The sequence below is a fragment of the Phyllostomus discolor genome, chromosome 6 (assembly GCF_004126475.2).
Source record: "Phyllostomus discolor isolate MPI-MPIP mPhyDis1 chromosome 6, mPhyDis1.pri.v3, whole genome shotgun sequence".
Taxonomy (NCBI): Eukaryota; Metazoa; Chordata; class Mammalia; order Chiroptera; family Phyllostomidae; genus Phyllostomus; species Phyllostomus discolor.
The window spans coordinates 101,564,610-101,581,813 of NC_040908.2; the positions used below are offsets into that span (position 1 = coordinate 101,564,610).

The following is a 17,204-nucleotide window of genomic DNA, read 5'->3' on the forward strand; positions in this document are numbered from 1 at the left end:
ATTTCCTAAATTATGTGAAAATCAAATTTTTCCTATGAAATATGGAGAAATAAAAGCTCTTATGCCTCTGTAGTACAGGAGTCATTTCCATCTGGGACACACAGACTCTAGCTGGGGCAGAAGGATGGTGCATGCCCAGAGTATGTCTCAAGGGCTCTGGGCATCCCTGAATTCGAAGCAAAACTGTGTGTGTGTGTGTGTGTGTGCGCAGTGTTTTTCTTAGAAGAGGGCCCATAGCTTTCAACAGCCTTTCAAAAGAATTTATGATTACAGAAAAATTCATAAATTAATAAAAATACCAACACAGTATTTGTTATGTGCCAAGTATTATTTTGAGTGTTTTATTGTTAACTCATGTAATCATTATAATCCAAAAAGGTAGGTGAGAGTAAAATGCCTCTTTTACAGATTAAAAAACTGAGAAAGTGAAGTCCAGAAACTTGCTTAAAGGTCACACAACTCATAAATGGTCAAGCTGAAATTTGAACCCAGGCATTTTTGTTTCAGAGTTAATTTGTTTTGCAAAATAATTTATTATTTTATCACTAAAGTACATATATAGATGTATGTAAACTCTTAGAGAAAACAAAGAAGGCCTTTTTAAGTGAATAATAACTATGTATGGTGCCGGGGGGATACTAGACTTATTGGAGGGATCACTTTGTAAGTTATATAAATGTCTAACCAGTATGCTGTGCACCTGAAACTAATAAAATACTGAACGTCAACAGTAGTTGAAAAATTAAAAAATAAAAAAAAATTTAAGACGACTGAAAAACTAAACGCTATTATGGAAGGAATGCAATCAATGTTCTCTGTTCCTGTAAGTTTTATTTGTCTATATAATTTTCAAAATCTTGAAAGTTAAGTCTAGAATAAATCATATAGTTCAGTTCCTTGTCTCTTGAATTTAGAATCTCAGGCCAGACAGGACATCAGGCTATCTGCACAAGAGGATGTCCGTGTGTATATCTATATCTTTCCACATAGTCTTAAGCCAATGTCTCCATATATATATATATATATATATATATTTTTGAACCAATCCAAAATTGCTTTGTGAAAATTCACTATAAAAACCACATCTAAAAACCATACTTCCATAAGAATACTTGTTATTTGATTCAAAGAGTGTTTCTTGTTTTGTTTTGTGTTTTAGACCCTGTTTAAATATAACTCTCAAAAAAATCAAACGAAGGCAGGGTGAAAACAAATGGGAAACAAAGTAGGCTTCATGTTCCTTTGCACATTGTCCCTAGCTGTGCTTTCTTTAAAACACAGACTGTTAACAAATGAACATTAACATTACTATATTTTTAATGTCTTTTTCCATGGTGTATAGCATGTATGATTTTAATTCCACAATGTTTTAGATATGATTTATTTTAATCAAGTATTATAACAAATTAAAAATGTAGCACAAAATTTAATAAGTTCCTCATGGAAAAACTATTATAAAACTTTTTCATTTTTAAATTATTTATTTTTTAATTACAGTTGACATACAATATTATATTAGCTGGAGCTCAGAGGGAGTGAGTTTGAGTAAGTCTGTGCATGGGCCCTTTAAGAAGAAAGCCTCAGATTCCAGAAGCCCTCTGTCTCACTCAGCAACAATCCTTGCTAGTTTATATAGTCAGAGGTTTTTCTTTCTGGGATGGGGGGCTGGTGTGAGGCTGGAACCCCTTGTTGCTCAGCCAAGATATCCCTCCCAATTTTTAGCCACCACATGTGGGTGTAAGACCAGCTCATTCCACGTCTCCATTCCTCCTAATGATCTCAATGTGGCTTCTTTAATTCCCTAGTTGTAGGAATTCCAGTAAGCCAGACTTCCGGGCAGTACTGAATGATGTTATTCTGTAATTTAGTTATAATTTTGATGTGGTTGTGGGAGGAGGTGAGTATGGTCTTTACCTATGCTGCCATCTCACCCAGCTTTTATAAATCTGAAACCAATTTTTTAAACTTCTCAATTTATTTGACTGGAAAATTGTGATTGGAGCAATGACTGTTAGTAGTAAAATCTATGGAAAATTTATTTTCTTCCCTGTTCCAGAAAGAATCAGAGACAGCCTTCAAAATATTGTACAAAGTTACCCAAAACACAAGAGAGCACAAATCAAATAGGAGAAGGGGAAGGCAAAAGAGAAGCAGAAAAGAAAAGGTTGGGGACATAGAACAGGGCTGAGAATAAAGCTATCGACATTAGAGTGCACCACAAGCCTGAGAATGAAACTTGAGTTTTGCTATCCTGGATACATCCAGAGTGGATGTTCACTTATTCAGGGCATGGTCTCTGATCTGTGCCTCACTCCCAACCCGGCTGGCCAGCCTTCTTCATTGAGTTACTGGCCTTTATGTAACATTACTCCTTTATTTTATTGAGAAGAAAAAAAGGAGAATCAAACCAGGTGTTTTTGCTGCCAATTAAACATTCTAGTTCAAAAGAAATGCAAACAAATAAAAAAGAAAAAGTTTGCCTTGGCTGGTGTGGCTAAGTTGGTTGGAGTGTTGTCCCAAAGACCAACCTCATCAGGGCACATGATGTAGATTCAATTGCCAGCCAGGCATGTCAGAGAGGCAACCAGCTGATGTTTCTCCCTCCCATCAATATTTCTCTCTCTCCCTCCCTCCCCCCATCCCCCTAATCTTCTATGGCTCTCTTCTTCTACCTTTGTGATGTTCCTAAATAAACTTTCTCTTATGTGTGAATCTTCACTCTGATTCTTCTCTTAGCCAGAACTCAAGACCTGAGGTTGCTGAACTGAGGTTAACACCTGGTACCATCTTTCCACTAACAAAATCACTGACAGTAGTGCTTTTTCTTTAAACAAAGGCAGATTTTGGCATCATTTCATGGACTTTAGGAATTTAAATGCTTTTCCATTTTAGTAAAATTTGTCAATTATATCTTCTGAGATGAAACAAATATCTGAAAAATAACTCTAAAGGAGGGAATTTGTCAATTGAACAAGGTGAACAATTAATATACCTGGCAAACTATTGAGTGGAAGCATTGAAAGAAATATTTGCCTTTAAATATTGTATATAATATTCTTTGAAGTATTTATTGATGACCAAGTACCTAACTACAAAACACCAAAATAGAAAAATGCTGACACTAACTTAAACTAAAATAATTTTAAATCACAGCATGACCTATTTTATTGTAATGAGCATAAAGTAATTGATATTTGGGATAGACTGGGAAAAGAAAACAAGTTAAGACAAAAAGAGGGTTTCTGAAAGGAGAAGAAAGCAAATTTGAAAAAAGAAAACCAACTGCAAACAGAAACAAGCTTCTGTCAGTGTGCATAGGCCTCCAGTTTGATCTGACTAAACTTGAATGGATGTATTAGAAATTTTTAAATATTTAAAATAGTACTTTCAGTAAAAGCATCAAAGTACCTTAAGCAATCTTCTCCCATAAAAAATCAATTTTGTAGCCTATAAATAATGTTTATATTCATTGCTAAATGGAAAAACTATAAAATGGATTTTACCATCATGCTTCAAAGGCTAAATAACAGTCAGTAAAATAGATTTTACTATGAGAAGAAAATACCTCAACGGTGCCCTTTTAATTTGATTATTTGCCTCAGTGTTCATAAACGAGGATGGAAAACAGATGCCAGAAAGAAACATGGCCAGGGAAGAAGAAATATTGAAGGAAATCAGGTTAATTGGGATTCAATCAAAATTTAGGAAACGTGTAACTCTAAGGACTGCTAAAAATAATCTCCATCAAAACACCAAACACTCTGGAAGACATTATGCTTTTGAACTCACTGGATAAAGGAAAGAACAATTATTCGGTCTAGAAAACATAATGTACTTCATCACAGAATGATATAATTCAGTAACTCCTCCCCTTTGAATTCATCTTCTCTGAAGACTCAGGAAATGTTAGTAGAAGCAGAACAGAGACTATACACATAGATGCCTTTATTCCAATAAGAACAATTTAGAATTTTTTCAAATGGAATCTGTGATTCCTATGAAAGATGGAAAAAAAATTGTAACTTTCTAGAATAAAGTTTACACTACAAATTTCTCATTTAGCAAATCTCACTATTTTCATCATTTATATTTTATTTATAAGAGATGAATTTTGGGCCTTATATAGTTTAAGGGGAAAAATGTAGTGATAGGTTCTATACTCATAATTAAATGCCCAGTTTCCAGCAGTTTCTATCATACTCACTGGAAGTAATTATGAAGTCCACACTATATTTTTTTAAAAAAAGATTTTGCATCAGCTTTTTACCCAAAGCTGATGAGAAAGGTTCCTATAAGGCTAAAACACAAAATATGTGACTGAGTAATAAAACAGTATGTTAGTAATGGTGATATTTGTGTTTGTACCCACACACTTACAAATGTTTGAAAATGTGTCATGCCCATGGTTAAGAACAGCAAGTGTTCAGCTCAGAAATAGATGGTCCAACAGACATTTTGCCATATAACTTTAGAATTATTTCAGTCTGACCCTCAGAATTGTCACTTAAATAGGTCCAGAAATGCGGCTTCAGAAGCATGGAAAATAAGATTGTTGGCAATGCAGGACAGACAAACGTCTGTGCCTGTCAACAGAATTCAAACATCTGAACATTTTCAAACTTGTTCTGTCACACTAATGAAAGGCTAGGTCCATTTGAACATATTTTCACCAAGCCTGGGCAGATAGATTTTGGGGGGAAAAACAAGCTGTATTTGCTGTCAAGTTGCATTGTATGCCATTCCTAAAATAAATATTCTCCACTGAAACAACTATTACATTGGTTTTGATATGACTGCACCTTATTTAAATTAAGATTTATCTGGTCATACTAGCTATAAAAATTTTCATCTCAAATTTTGCCAGAGGAAAAATAAAGAGAGAAACCATGTTTATCTTTTAGGATGTTATTTGAAATATCTGCTCAATACATGTGGTAACCTCATTTAAACATATAAAAATGTATGCATAGAGGGAAGACAAAAAGAAAATACACTAACATAGTAACTGAGGCTTCCTTTTACATATTAACAACGATGGTATTATAGGCGAATTTTCCCTTCTTTCCATTTCTTTCTATATTTCCTAGCTAACATGTTATTTTTGCAACATTAAAAATAATATTATATAAGTTGAATGTGACTTTCATAAAATTTTCATTTGGGAAATATAATTTTCCATGCATAACTGGCTCTGATGCATGCAACTAGACATACTTCCAGCAGATAATAGAGGCCCAGATTTCACAGACATACCTTGCTGCATGGAGCAAACCAGTAAACGAGAGCCAGGAAGGGCAGTCCTACGGCAACGGCGAGCACCACAAGGAACTTGACTGCCATTGTCTGCTGCCGCAAACCCGAAAGGTTCTCATACCATATGGAGAGAAGCTGCTGTTGACAGTTTGGATGAGCTACAAACTAGCAAGAAAATGACAAAACATTTAACATCTTAATTAACGAAAAGTTCAACATAAGCTATTTTCTTTTATTCTGATATTTTGTTCTGTGCTTTCCCATGAAAAATATTGTCAGAATTAAGGTACAAGCATAACACATCTAGCTGACAGGCTCCAACCAGGGTGGCAGAATGTTCTAAAATGTATTATATAAATTTGATTCCAATTTATTAAGCTTTTCCTTTATAACAAATGGGCTTTCTTTCAAAGCATAGAACACTTTTTGAAATTTAATATTATAAAAATATTCATCAGTGTTTTACACAAGGACTTTTATAATTATGTTTTTTTCATCTAGAAAGAACAATGCAAAGACCCTGCTAGTCCAGATGTTTAAATACTTTTCACATGGAGGGTTATCACTGGGAGGGGAGGGGAAAGTGGGGGGAAAAATACAGGGAATAAGTAGCATAAATGGTAGGTAGAAAATAGATAGGGAGAGGTTAAGAATAGTATCGGAAATGGAGAAGCCAAAGAACATATATGTATGGCCCATGGACATGAACTAAGGTAGGGGGAATGTGGGTGGGAGGGGTGTGCAGGGCAGAGGGGAATAAAGGGGGAAAATTGGACAACTATAATAGTATAATCAGTAAAATATATTTTTAAAAAAGAAGTATACCAGTTTTCCTGTATAGTTTACATTCATTTGGCTGCCATCCCCAGGCAGGGCAAGAGTGACTCCATGATCCAGGGGGAGCCCACAGGAGGCTTCAGGTCAGGATTTAAACAAACCATGGAGAGCCATGAGGGATTCAGGCATGTGGCTTGAAAGGGAATAGAAGGAGTCATGCTGCGGGTAATGAAGTAGCAGCTCTACAGTTTGTAGGGTTTTGGCCATGTGGCTTGGAAGGGAGTAGAAGAGCCACAAGAGAGCCATGATGCAGCTGGTAGTGAAGGTAGATTCTGGCAGGCTGCTAGTAGTGAGATAGGAGCCATGCAGGTTGTAGGAGCTGGTCTGTCATGGGCTAGTAGAAAAGCAGGCAAGCTACTTTGGTTGTGCCCACTCTAGAAGACTTCAAAGCCATCAAGAATGCTTCCTTGCAAGATGCTGATCCACTGCCTTGCAGACCTGGACTCTTATCTGGACTCTTAAGGTTTGTGCCTTTCCTGGACTTCGCCATGATCCAGCATACCATGACGCATGCTTTCCTGGACTATTACATGAAGGCTGAAAACAACATACTCCAGATCCTGAAGGAGAGATCTGCTGCATGAGGATGGCAACTTTGGAACTTCCCAGAGAGACTGGGGAACTATTTGTGCAGCTGGTTTAAGATAAGAATATGGGGATCTATTGGGTTTGCTTTTGGCATGTAGCCTTTTGGGGAACAAAGGAAGTGCTGGACCTTGTGAGAAAGAAGGGCTCCAATCTGAAGTGCTCTGAGCACCTGCCCCAAGGCTGGAATATTGTAAATAAAAACCTGTTCCTTCCACACACAAAAAAGTGTACTATCTTTCCTGTACTGACATAAAACACTAAACTTATTTTATACTAAATTCTCATTTATATACATGGGTCTGTTTATGGACTGCCTATCCTATTTCTGTGCCATAAACTCTTCCAATAAAAAAAGCTTTTTTCTGATTTTTTAAATTCTTATATATTTAACTGATCAAATTAAATTTATTGTGGCGGTGCTGGTTAATGACATTATATGCTTCAGATGTATGATTCTTTAACACATCGTCTGTATGCTGCACTGTGCACTCACCACCCACAGTCTAGACTCCTCCCATCACCATGTATTTGACCCTTTTATCTTCTTCATCTTCCCCTGACCCCTTTCCCTTCTGGCATCCACCATACTGTTATCTATGTCCGTGAATGTGTTTCACATAATTATTTTAAAAAATGATCTCTACATAGGACAGATGACATTATTTAATACACAAAATGCAACAATGTAATTTTTTTAAATGATAAAGAATATTGAAAGATTAATAAAGGACAAGTTATATACAGAAACTACAAATGATTCCTAAGGATAGTTAATCTTGAAGATGAAACAAGATCCATTGTTTTCTTCTCAGAATGGTAAAGTTTAAGAATACCCGTTGTGAGTGGGAGAAATATGCCCTGTCATATGCCATTATTGGCCTGTGTAAACTGGCACATCTTTTTTGAAGGAAAAAACTTAGCTTCAAGAAAACATTTTCAAAGATATCATACATAACCTAAGAGAGCAGCCAAGGATTTGAGGAGAGGGGTACTATATAGAGACAGGGTAAAAATCTTCCACAAATAAAGATACAGTTGGAGGAGATTCAATTGCACTGAAGAAGAAATTGTAATGTAACAACAAACAAAGATGGGTCTTCAGTAATTATGTTCCCATCATATAACAAATGCCTTGTGATTTGTATGCACAAAAGTCATGGTTATGTCATTAGTTAAGTACAGGAAAGTGACATCACTGCATAAGGAAATCAAGATTTTAAAGACTGGTGTTTGGTGTAGGTCAGACACCTCATAACTAGGCTCTTAGGATTCATCTGCCTAATGCAACTGTTAATTAGAAACACCCAACTCATTTAGCTATGCCAACCCTTCATCCTTATTTAGCACCAATGCAAACTGAAGTAACATGAAATGGGCTTCATGCCTGACCTTACTTTTTTTACTTCATATTTAATGGCAAGTTTTAAACGGCTGAGATTTGGACGACTGTGATCTCCACCACCGTGGTGTGTTTCAACATCCCCATTCAGAATGGCCTCGACTTCCTCGGTATTTCTGCACAGATCAAGGAGTCCGACCACAAAATCTTTGCACTGCATTGACAGTTTCTTGTAGTCATTCTAGGAAACAGAAAGAACCAAAATAATAATGATAATGATAATGATAATAATAATAATAATAATAAAGAAGTAGCACCTTTTACTATGATACTCAATGGAATTTATCAGTACCTTGGTTTGCAGAGAAAACAAAGAGAAAAATAATTTTTTAGGTTTTAATATGTTTTCATTGCTATCCTTCTGAGTGATCTCTGAACTATCTTAGTACCTTAGTACCATAAGGATTTCCTTCATATTCTAAAAAAGGAAATTTGTCTACAGCATGATCAAATTCACCTGTTGATTCAGGAGAAATATAAAATAAGCAACTTTTCTCACTACTTTGCATACATCATATCTCTTATGTTCATAACTTCATCAGCTAGGCACTTAATAGGTACTTGGTAGGCCTTTGGTAGACTGTGTAAACAGTGTTGGTTAACTTGAGAAACAGGACATTTGGAGAGGTCCTGGAGAAATGCAAACACATATCATTTATATATTTAATAAATAGTTATTGAGGAACTCTACGTGCCAAACACGGGGTCAAAAAGCAAGTCTAATATAAAGTCTATAGACTCTTTTCTCCAGAGAAAGAAAAGTTTAATGAAAACACTTTCATTGTAATTTATTGCTGATGATCTAGTATATGCTGGCAAGATTTAGAGAATGCAGGTCTTATTTAAACACCAAAACTGACATACAGCATGAATTCACATGTTCACCCGGGTCTTTCTAATATTTCCTTTCTCCTTATTCTCTTACATTAAAATAACACCATTTGCAAGCCAATATTAACTGAGACAACCAACTAGCTGTCACTTGTTGCATTGCAAGTAGATTATACTATCTTATTCAACCTTCACAATCTCTTGCTCTGTTGGGTTAAATAATTTGCCCAACACCCTGCAGCCACTAAGCATCAAAATCAGGCTTTAACCCTAATTCTTTCTGGACCCAAACCCTTTGCCTTAAAGAATCATGCCACTTTGTCTCTGCTTTGTAAAATACTTTCTATTTTTATCTTGAAAAACCGGGAGGCAAGCAGGGCAAATGATATTCCCATTTTGCACATGAGAAAACTAAGGCCCCCGGAGCTTTACAGTTTCAGTGGCAGAGTGTTCTCTTAAGGCCAGCTTTGCAGATTCACAGTTAGCTGTTTCTTCTATCCTAAAGCCACCAATATATTTTGGAATGAAAAAAATCCCTTGGAGAGATCAAGAGAGAAATATGTTGGAGAAATATGATAAGCTCTGGGTGTCAGTCAATAGGGTAATATTTTGGAGAAGTCTGTGAGAACATAACCATATACTGGGTATGTGTACATCACCTCTCTGTAAATCATGACAAGTGACCTTTCAACCTGTTTAGGAACTTATAAACAGGCTATACTTTGCTAACTGCAAGCCCAAACAGTTTCTATAAAAGCAAATTGATAAAACAAATTATGTCTTAGCTGAGAATGGCTCAAACCAGTTTTAAAAAGGTATCTGGTCAGATAGTATAAGCAGAGTTACAAGGAAGCAGCTTCACCCTTTTCCCATAAAAGAGTCAGTTACGGTCGTGGGGACCAACATTGAGGAGTGGATGTTGTGCACCCATTGTATTCCAGTCAGAAACTTGGACGTTTAGAGCTAAGTATACCTTTCATTATATCCCAGATATTCCATTTTTTAGCCATGCAATCTTCAATATGTTAAAACTACTCTATGAGGCAGGAGCTATTATTGGTCTCATTTTAAGATGAGAAAACTGAAGCTTAGTGAAATTAAATAAGTGTAATGAATGACACATGCAAAGTCCACAGCATGATGATGAGCATTTAGCGAGCACTCAATAAAAGGTACTTATTTTATTTTATATCACCAAAGGCAAGATCTGAAAGGAGGCCATTTCCTGACATTCATAAGAACCCATGGAGCTATGACAAAATCTAAGGCACCTAATCTCTCTTCCATGTAGTGCTCAATCCTGGATCATTTTGAAGTAAAAGATGTAACAGTTGAAATCAATACTCTCTAAAATTGTAGAAAGGCTCATGGTGAAATTAGACATTGAAAAAGAGAGTATGACCCATCAACTGTGGAGTTATGCTTTTTAGGAGAAACCACATGGACTGAAACATTAAGTACAGGAGTTTTGTGCTGTTTAATACCATGTTTCCAATTTACTGCTAATTCTCAAGGAAATTAAAAACCTGAAACCCATTTTAATAAAAAAAAGGAAAGAGTAAGACTCTGTTTTTAGAAATATATGCCTTTTGCACATTTGGAATCCATTTACAAAGGTTTTCATATTTTAAGGTCTCTCAAATGGACATGGAAACCCATTTACAATGAAATGTTGGCAGAGGTTCATTAGCCAGATGCAGCAGTGATTTTGGTTCCTTGGAAAGAGAAGCGAAGCTGGTGTCTTGATTTAGTTCTGGGTCATGTCTCTGGTCACACACCCACACTATACTCTATAAAATCAGAAGTGGGTGCTTGCCTATTAACCTTAGAGTTGAAAAGATATGGCTGATAATGGGCTTAAAGGACAGAGTTTAGAAATTATAAGACATAAAAATGTCCTTGTTAAAATTATCTTTTCAAAGAGTTGTCTTAGCTGCACATTACACAGTAGAAGAGATGTTAAGATCTGTGACTGTAATGTCTGGCTTCTTTGTGTACAAAGAATGAAATTTGCTTCATAGAAATTACCAGGGAAAAAGGCATGCCTTACTTCTTTCACTAATCAACAGTCTGAGCTTTGGAGAAGGGCAGACCTGTATTCAAAATTAGGAGCAACCACTGTGAAACTAGTTGCATGGCTTTGGGCAAATGACTTAACCCCTTAAAAGCCACAAAATCCTTATGTGTAAAATGAGGATAATACCAGTACCCATTTCTGGGGTTGCTGTGAAGATTATACCATATATGAATGCCAACTTCCTGGTAATAATTAGGGTTATTGTTTTCATAAACGATATTCAGGTGCTCTCATTCCCTCAGCACAAAGCCGTGCTCACAAATATATTCCTGGGCAGCATCTTCATGCGTTCTTTACCAAATATTCTATGCACCAACTGTGTGACAGATACCATAGTCTTACTAAGACAGGTGTTACTAAGACATTATGTGCTTGAAGATTAAGGTAAATATTGAATATTACTACCTGTTAGCCAGCCACACTTCTTAAGACCACATGTAACACTGGGTCTTTCCTGTTCTTGGAATTATTGTCACTAAGTGTCATATTGATCACTGAGCTCTGTTACAGCAGATGTGAAGATTAGCAAGTATTTATGCAGAACCCAGTAGGTAGGGTTGTAAGGGGTATAAAAGTTACATGACGCTACAGAAAAGGTAAAGAGATGAGATGCAATTTCAAATGTGAACTAAAGATATTTTCTTAGATACAGTGGATGCTACTGACTTTCATGTTGATTGTTGGCCATCATCAGTAGCTATATATTTAATTTAACACAGTGTTTGACAACCAGCTTTTATTGTTCCCTTTCTGTAGAAATCCTCAGGTCCCACTGACCTGGCAGAGCAGCAATGAAGTAAACAAGGGATGTCAGGGGCTGAGGCCACTTACAGTGTAAATTGCTGCACTTAACTTCCGTCCCTAAGTGCTGACTTGCCTTAGATTTAAAATTCTGCCAGAAGGAGATTTTCTCTGTCCATTTATTTCAAATTAGGATAGGAAATTCAATGGTAACGACATACATGCACCCCCATACATTTTAGTCCATTTATTTGTTTGTGTATCTGCCTCTCTTGAGTAGATTCAAATATCCTTCAGAGCAAAGACTACTACAGATCTTACTCATCTCTGAGTCCTTACAGCCTAGCACAGGTGTGGCACATGGTAGACAATCAAAAACGTGTTGAGTGAAGTAAAGACAGGAACATGGCTGGAAACAAAACACACCTGGATTTTAATTTTTGCTTCGCTATTTAGTATTTCTATAATCTTAGAAAGGTCACTATATTTTCTAGCTTTCGGCTAATTTCTCCTAATTATGGAGAACTTAAATGTTGCTATATCTTAAAGTTAGAGTGTAAATCACTTAGAATAATCCATAAAGCTCAATAATGGTACATATCCTCCTTCTTCTTTGGTCTGGTTCCCAGCCCTGTGCTTCTGATGCTGTGATTTGCCTTGTCGCTACTTAGCACTGTCGCTACAAGGTGACACCCTTTGTCACTTTGCCTAGGTCTAACAACAGTCACACTGCCTTTCTGCAACAAAAATGATTTTTCAGCTCAATCAGTTTCTTAAAGGATATTTCTTTCAAACAAAGCCAGACATTTTTGAACATCTCAACACCAGAGCACAGCAACAGTTTAAAAACAGATGAAGCAGTAGTTGCTCTACCTTCCCCTTTCTCAAAGTCAACGGCAGAGGCATCCGGAGGGCCCTGTGCATGTTTGGGCACAGGTTCCTGGGAAGACATGAAGGACCTGCAAAAGCTCCAGAAAAGCTGCTTTTCCTGAGTGACAGGGAAGATGACAGTCCCTGAGGTATAAAAGAGGTGACTTTAGGGTAAAGAAAACATTGTTGCCACAAGCAACCTAAAAGTTCAAAAAGGGCTTAGGGACATAAGTTTAAGTACATAATGAGATGTTAGAAGGAAATTAGAAATTTGGGAGACTACATTTGCTGACAAAACCATCCCTGGTATTGATCTCCTTGTCTGTAAGATTATTCTACCTTATCTGAGCCTCATCTTCAGTCAAGGAGAGGAGCCAGCAGTCTTGTTCTCTTGATATCGAAAAGATAAGTTCTGGGTGTTCCATATTTTTTGCTGACTTGGTATATGTTGCAAAAATTAGGCTTAGTGAAAGTTTAAGGTGGCTGAAAAAGTTCAGTACAAAAATTGGACTTGAATGGGTGAAAATTTTTGAATCTGGTTTCTCCCCATTCTCTTTAAAGACATGAAATTCCTCAGGCCTATTTGTTTTCTTTTTATTCCTGTGGCTTTATCTAGCTATTAGATTTTTCTGCCGTGGTCTGGTTGTACCTCTACATGGAACCAGCTACAGACCTGATAAGTGCAATTTGTTTGGCCAAGGAGATTCGAGGAGTAAAATTAAAATTGCCCATAGAACTCAGTAGCAACTCATCTGGCTTCTTATTAATGGAAGGGGAGAAGCTGGGAGAAGCTTAGAGAAGCTATATGTTACATATTACAGAAGTCTTCATGAAGGGTCACATTCTCTGACTCACAAAATAGATTAGTTGCCTTCAGATATGCAAAGACTTTCCAAAGGACCATAGAATATAGATAGCATTAAGGGAATCGATTTCCAGATCCTCAACTTTCCTAAAACTGATTTCCTTAAAAATACATCTTTTGCCCTTTTATAAAAGAATTCCCCACTTCACCCATGTAGCCAGCAATAAGGAATCTCCCTTTAATGATTAATCCCAGTACCACACACTCTGAGGGGTCCCTAAATTTCCCTTCTCTCATATACGTTTCTGGCGAAGATAAAGCTTAGTGGTAGAAATACAATGTGCTGGTTCATGTTAGGATGTTCTGAATTTAGAAATATGGTACAGTGTGGTGATAGGAACCATGATAACTTTTGTTTAATATACTCTCCTCTTCATTATCCAACAGTCATTGCCAAAAAATGCATCCTTCTTGAGTGAGAGTGACAGAAAAGGAAAAGAAGGCTTCAGTAGAGAATACTAAATACAAAAATAAAATTTTCATGTACTTCAATGTGTGATTCTTTTAAACTAGTCTGAATACTCCTCTTTAGGATATATCATTAGTTAAAATGAAAGGCATCTCAAATGACCAAGGTACAAAAAAACTAGTGAGGATGATTCTTTTTTATGTGGCTTGGGATGTTTTGTAGGACTCAAAATTTTCATAGGACATTGGCTGACATACATACATAAAACTTTTATGTGATTTTTTTCAGATATAGTATGTGTAATTTACTAAGGTAGTTATCAAATCATATCAAAAAAATATTTATTCCACCTATAGTCAACCCTCTTAATTTTATTCCATAAAATTTTTAACGATTTATACAGCTTATTAACAAAAACTAAAGTATCATTCTGGCTTCCTTACCAAGATATTTTTAGCAGGACATACCTTTTTCTTTCATTAAATGTATAACAAAGGTGTAGACATGATTAATCCCACTAAGAACTTATTTCCAATAAGGATTATGTCATATGGTCAAATTTATTTTCAAAATTTGTATATATTTGTTATATTAAACAATAGTGTTTATGTTGCTTTGTTCAAATGCAAAAATAATAGATGTAAAGTTAACTTTTTCAGAATATTTTAATACCTAGAGTCTTAAGATCATAGGTAATTAAAAAGTCAAAAATTTCATATATATTTTTCATATATAAACATACATGAAATGTATGTATAGGTATATATATATATAATTGTGCATACATAGTGATTAAGAGAGACTACAATAAAAGCTATTACATTAGGAATCACATTTCTGGAGGAAATTGGACTGAAAAAGGAAAGATATAGCTATTCTGAATGTTAAAGATGGCATTGTTCACTTATTTTTAAAATAGGCATTAGGGGCATCACATCATTATAGCATTTAGAGGCCTGGATACACCTGACAAAGCAATTTAAGAATTCTATCTTTAAATGTTAATATTTACACCAAGCAGAAAGTATGCATACACCTCTCTCTCAAGTCAAACCATGACTTCCCTCAGCTTGTCCACCTTTCTGACCTCAACAGCATGGGTCACCATGCTCTGAATACAAAATCTATGCTTTATAGAAGAAAGAGCCTGGGTCTGAGGGTGCAGCATACCTGGATTCTGATCCCAGCTCTGTCATTTACCAGTTGTTGATCTCAGATTTTACTTAACCTTTCTATACCTCCATTTCTTCACCTGAAAAGGAACTAATATCTTCTCAAGGTTGTGATAAAGGTTAGACTAACCTTTTGTGATAATAACTGTAAAATATCTGGTACATAGCAGAATATCTCTAAGTGGTAGCAATCATAACTTACTACATATAATTAGAACAAAGAGCTTGTTGGGGAAAAAACATTAAACTACTTACTGACTACAGTAACTAGTACAATGCTGAGCACATAGTGGAAGCTTGCGAATATACCTTGACTTTGACTTATGAAGGATGAAGACCTTATATTAAAGACCTACCTTGAACTCTTTCTCAATGTTGGCCAGCACTGCTAGCTCATTACTGAGTTCTAAAGCTGTCATGACTGGATCTTCACTAGACAATGACAGATAAGCTGGACTTGCCAGACCTTTATAGGCATTGATCCTAGATCTGGAGTGGCTAAAGGAATCATGTTTCTGTTTCTGGTTGCATTCATTGCATTTGCAGAAATAATCATGAGGCCGTTCAATCCGAGCACCCTTCCGCAAGAGGGTGTGCACAATTTCATATTCCTGGCAGTGGGCAGCCAGAATGATTGGAGTCACATCATGGGAGAACCGTGTGCCATCCTCATCATAGGCATAAAAATCATCTTGCTGGAGTTCAGACTGGCTGGGGCTGGTTGCTAACCTCTTTCCTTCAGCAAAAGCTGGATGATTGAGAATGGCTTCCACAATCCGAACATAACCTTTACTAATAGCTAGAAGTAATGCATCCCCAACACGAGAGAGATTTTCTTTCTTGAGTAGAAGTTCTGTAATTTCCAGGTGCTCATTGGCCACTGCCAACTGCAGGGCATTCTGGCCCATGTAATCTACACAGTTAACATTGAGTGACAGGCATTCTTCCAACATCTTTCTCACCACTGGGATGTTGCCATATTCAGCTGCATCTAAAAAGCGCTCCTCTTCAGCAGATAGGCTTGTTGAGTGATCATTAAACATGTATGCTGGTCCTCGGTTAGCTAACCTTCTCCCTTTCTCACGGAGAATTGTCTGCCGCCGGTGGGCCAGTCTGTTGTCGGTGCCTCGGCTGTAATAAAATAGAAAAATTGTTAACAAATCATATTAAGAGCAATTTAGTGTGCCAAATGACTTACCATCTAATTGCAATCTTCCAATATATTAGATGTTGTCTCATTGTCTCTAGACCAACTCTAATATAAAATGAAGATGCATTTATTTGTTAATGGATTCCTAGAACTTTTCCTTTAAGAAAGCCAAGTACTTTGCATATTTTAACATTCCAGTTTAAGAGGAAGACTGGCAATTCCCCTAATCTCTCTGTGCCATTCACATAGAGATTAATATGTGTTTCTCAATCACAGATGGTATAAGACATAAGAAAGACCCAGGATCAGTCACCATTACGATATGGAGTATGAAAATACTTTTTAAATAGTAGAAAAATAGCAAATCCATTCATATCAACACATACTTATTGAGTCCAGGGCCAGATATTATATAAGGCCCAGAATAACCAATATCATTAGTTTAAAAAAAAAAACACACAAAAAACCTTTTCTGCCTTTATAACTCTTGTAGTCTAAAGGGAAAATGGACAATTACCACAATACCTTGTTATCGGCTGTTTAATTGTCATGATAAACCTATAGCAGGGTCAGCTAGCTTAGCTTGTAGGAGAAGCTGACTTGTCAAAAATAAAAGGATGAGTAGGAGTCAGGTGAGAGTGTGTGTGGGAAGGTGAAACAGGGGTCAGATGCAGGTGGAGAGCTTTCTCCAGGAGAGGGATCAACTATATGCTATGACATAGATTTCATTAACAGGAAACGTTAATGCTTCAACTCTGCTAGGCATTGTTCTAAACATTATTGGAAATTTAAAACAATTGTGATCAGCACTGTAGGTAGGAAGGGATTCTGCTGTGATGGAGACAGTTTTCCAAGTGTGGCCAGCCTTCAGTGTGGCCTCTAGTCTGTGATATGACAAGAAAGTGATTCCTCCTCTGATCAAAATTCCACAATGTTTTTTTTTTCCTTATTGAGTCATAACTTTATGTCTTAGCATCTTTTTGAGCTTGAAGGGCTCAAGGCTTATTATTAC

The 17,204-nt window shown here is 36.4% G+C and overlaps 1 protein-coding gene across 2 annotated transcripts in view; it reads right to left on the reverse strand.

Annotated features, from left to right (window-relative positions):
* The window catches only part of TRPC6 (transient receptor potential cation channel subfamily C member 6), a 118,504-nt gene that overhangs the window by 26,217 nt on the left and 75,083 nt on the right, over positions 1-17,204 (reverse strand). For both annotated transcript variants that reach the window (XM_028517535.2, XM_036028665.1), the window contains exons 2-4: positions 15,399-16,173; positions 8,073-8,258; positions 5,254-5,418 (exon numbers count right to left, since the gene is read on the reverse strand). In XM_028517535.2, coding sequence (XP_028373336.1) covers positions 5,254-5,418; positions 8,073-8,258; positions 15,399-16,173 — 1,126 coding nt within the window. The remainder of the gene's footprint in view (positions 1-5,253; positions 5,419-8,072; positions 8,259-15,398; positions 16,174-17,204) is intronic.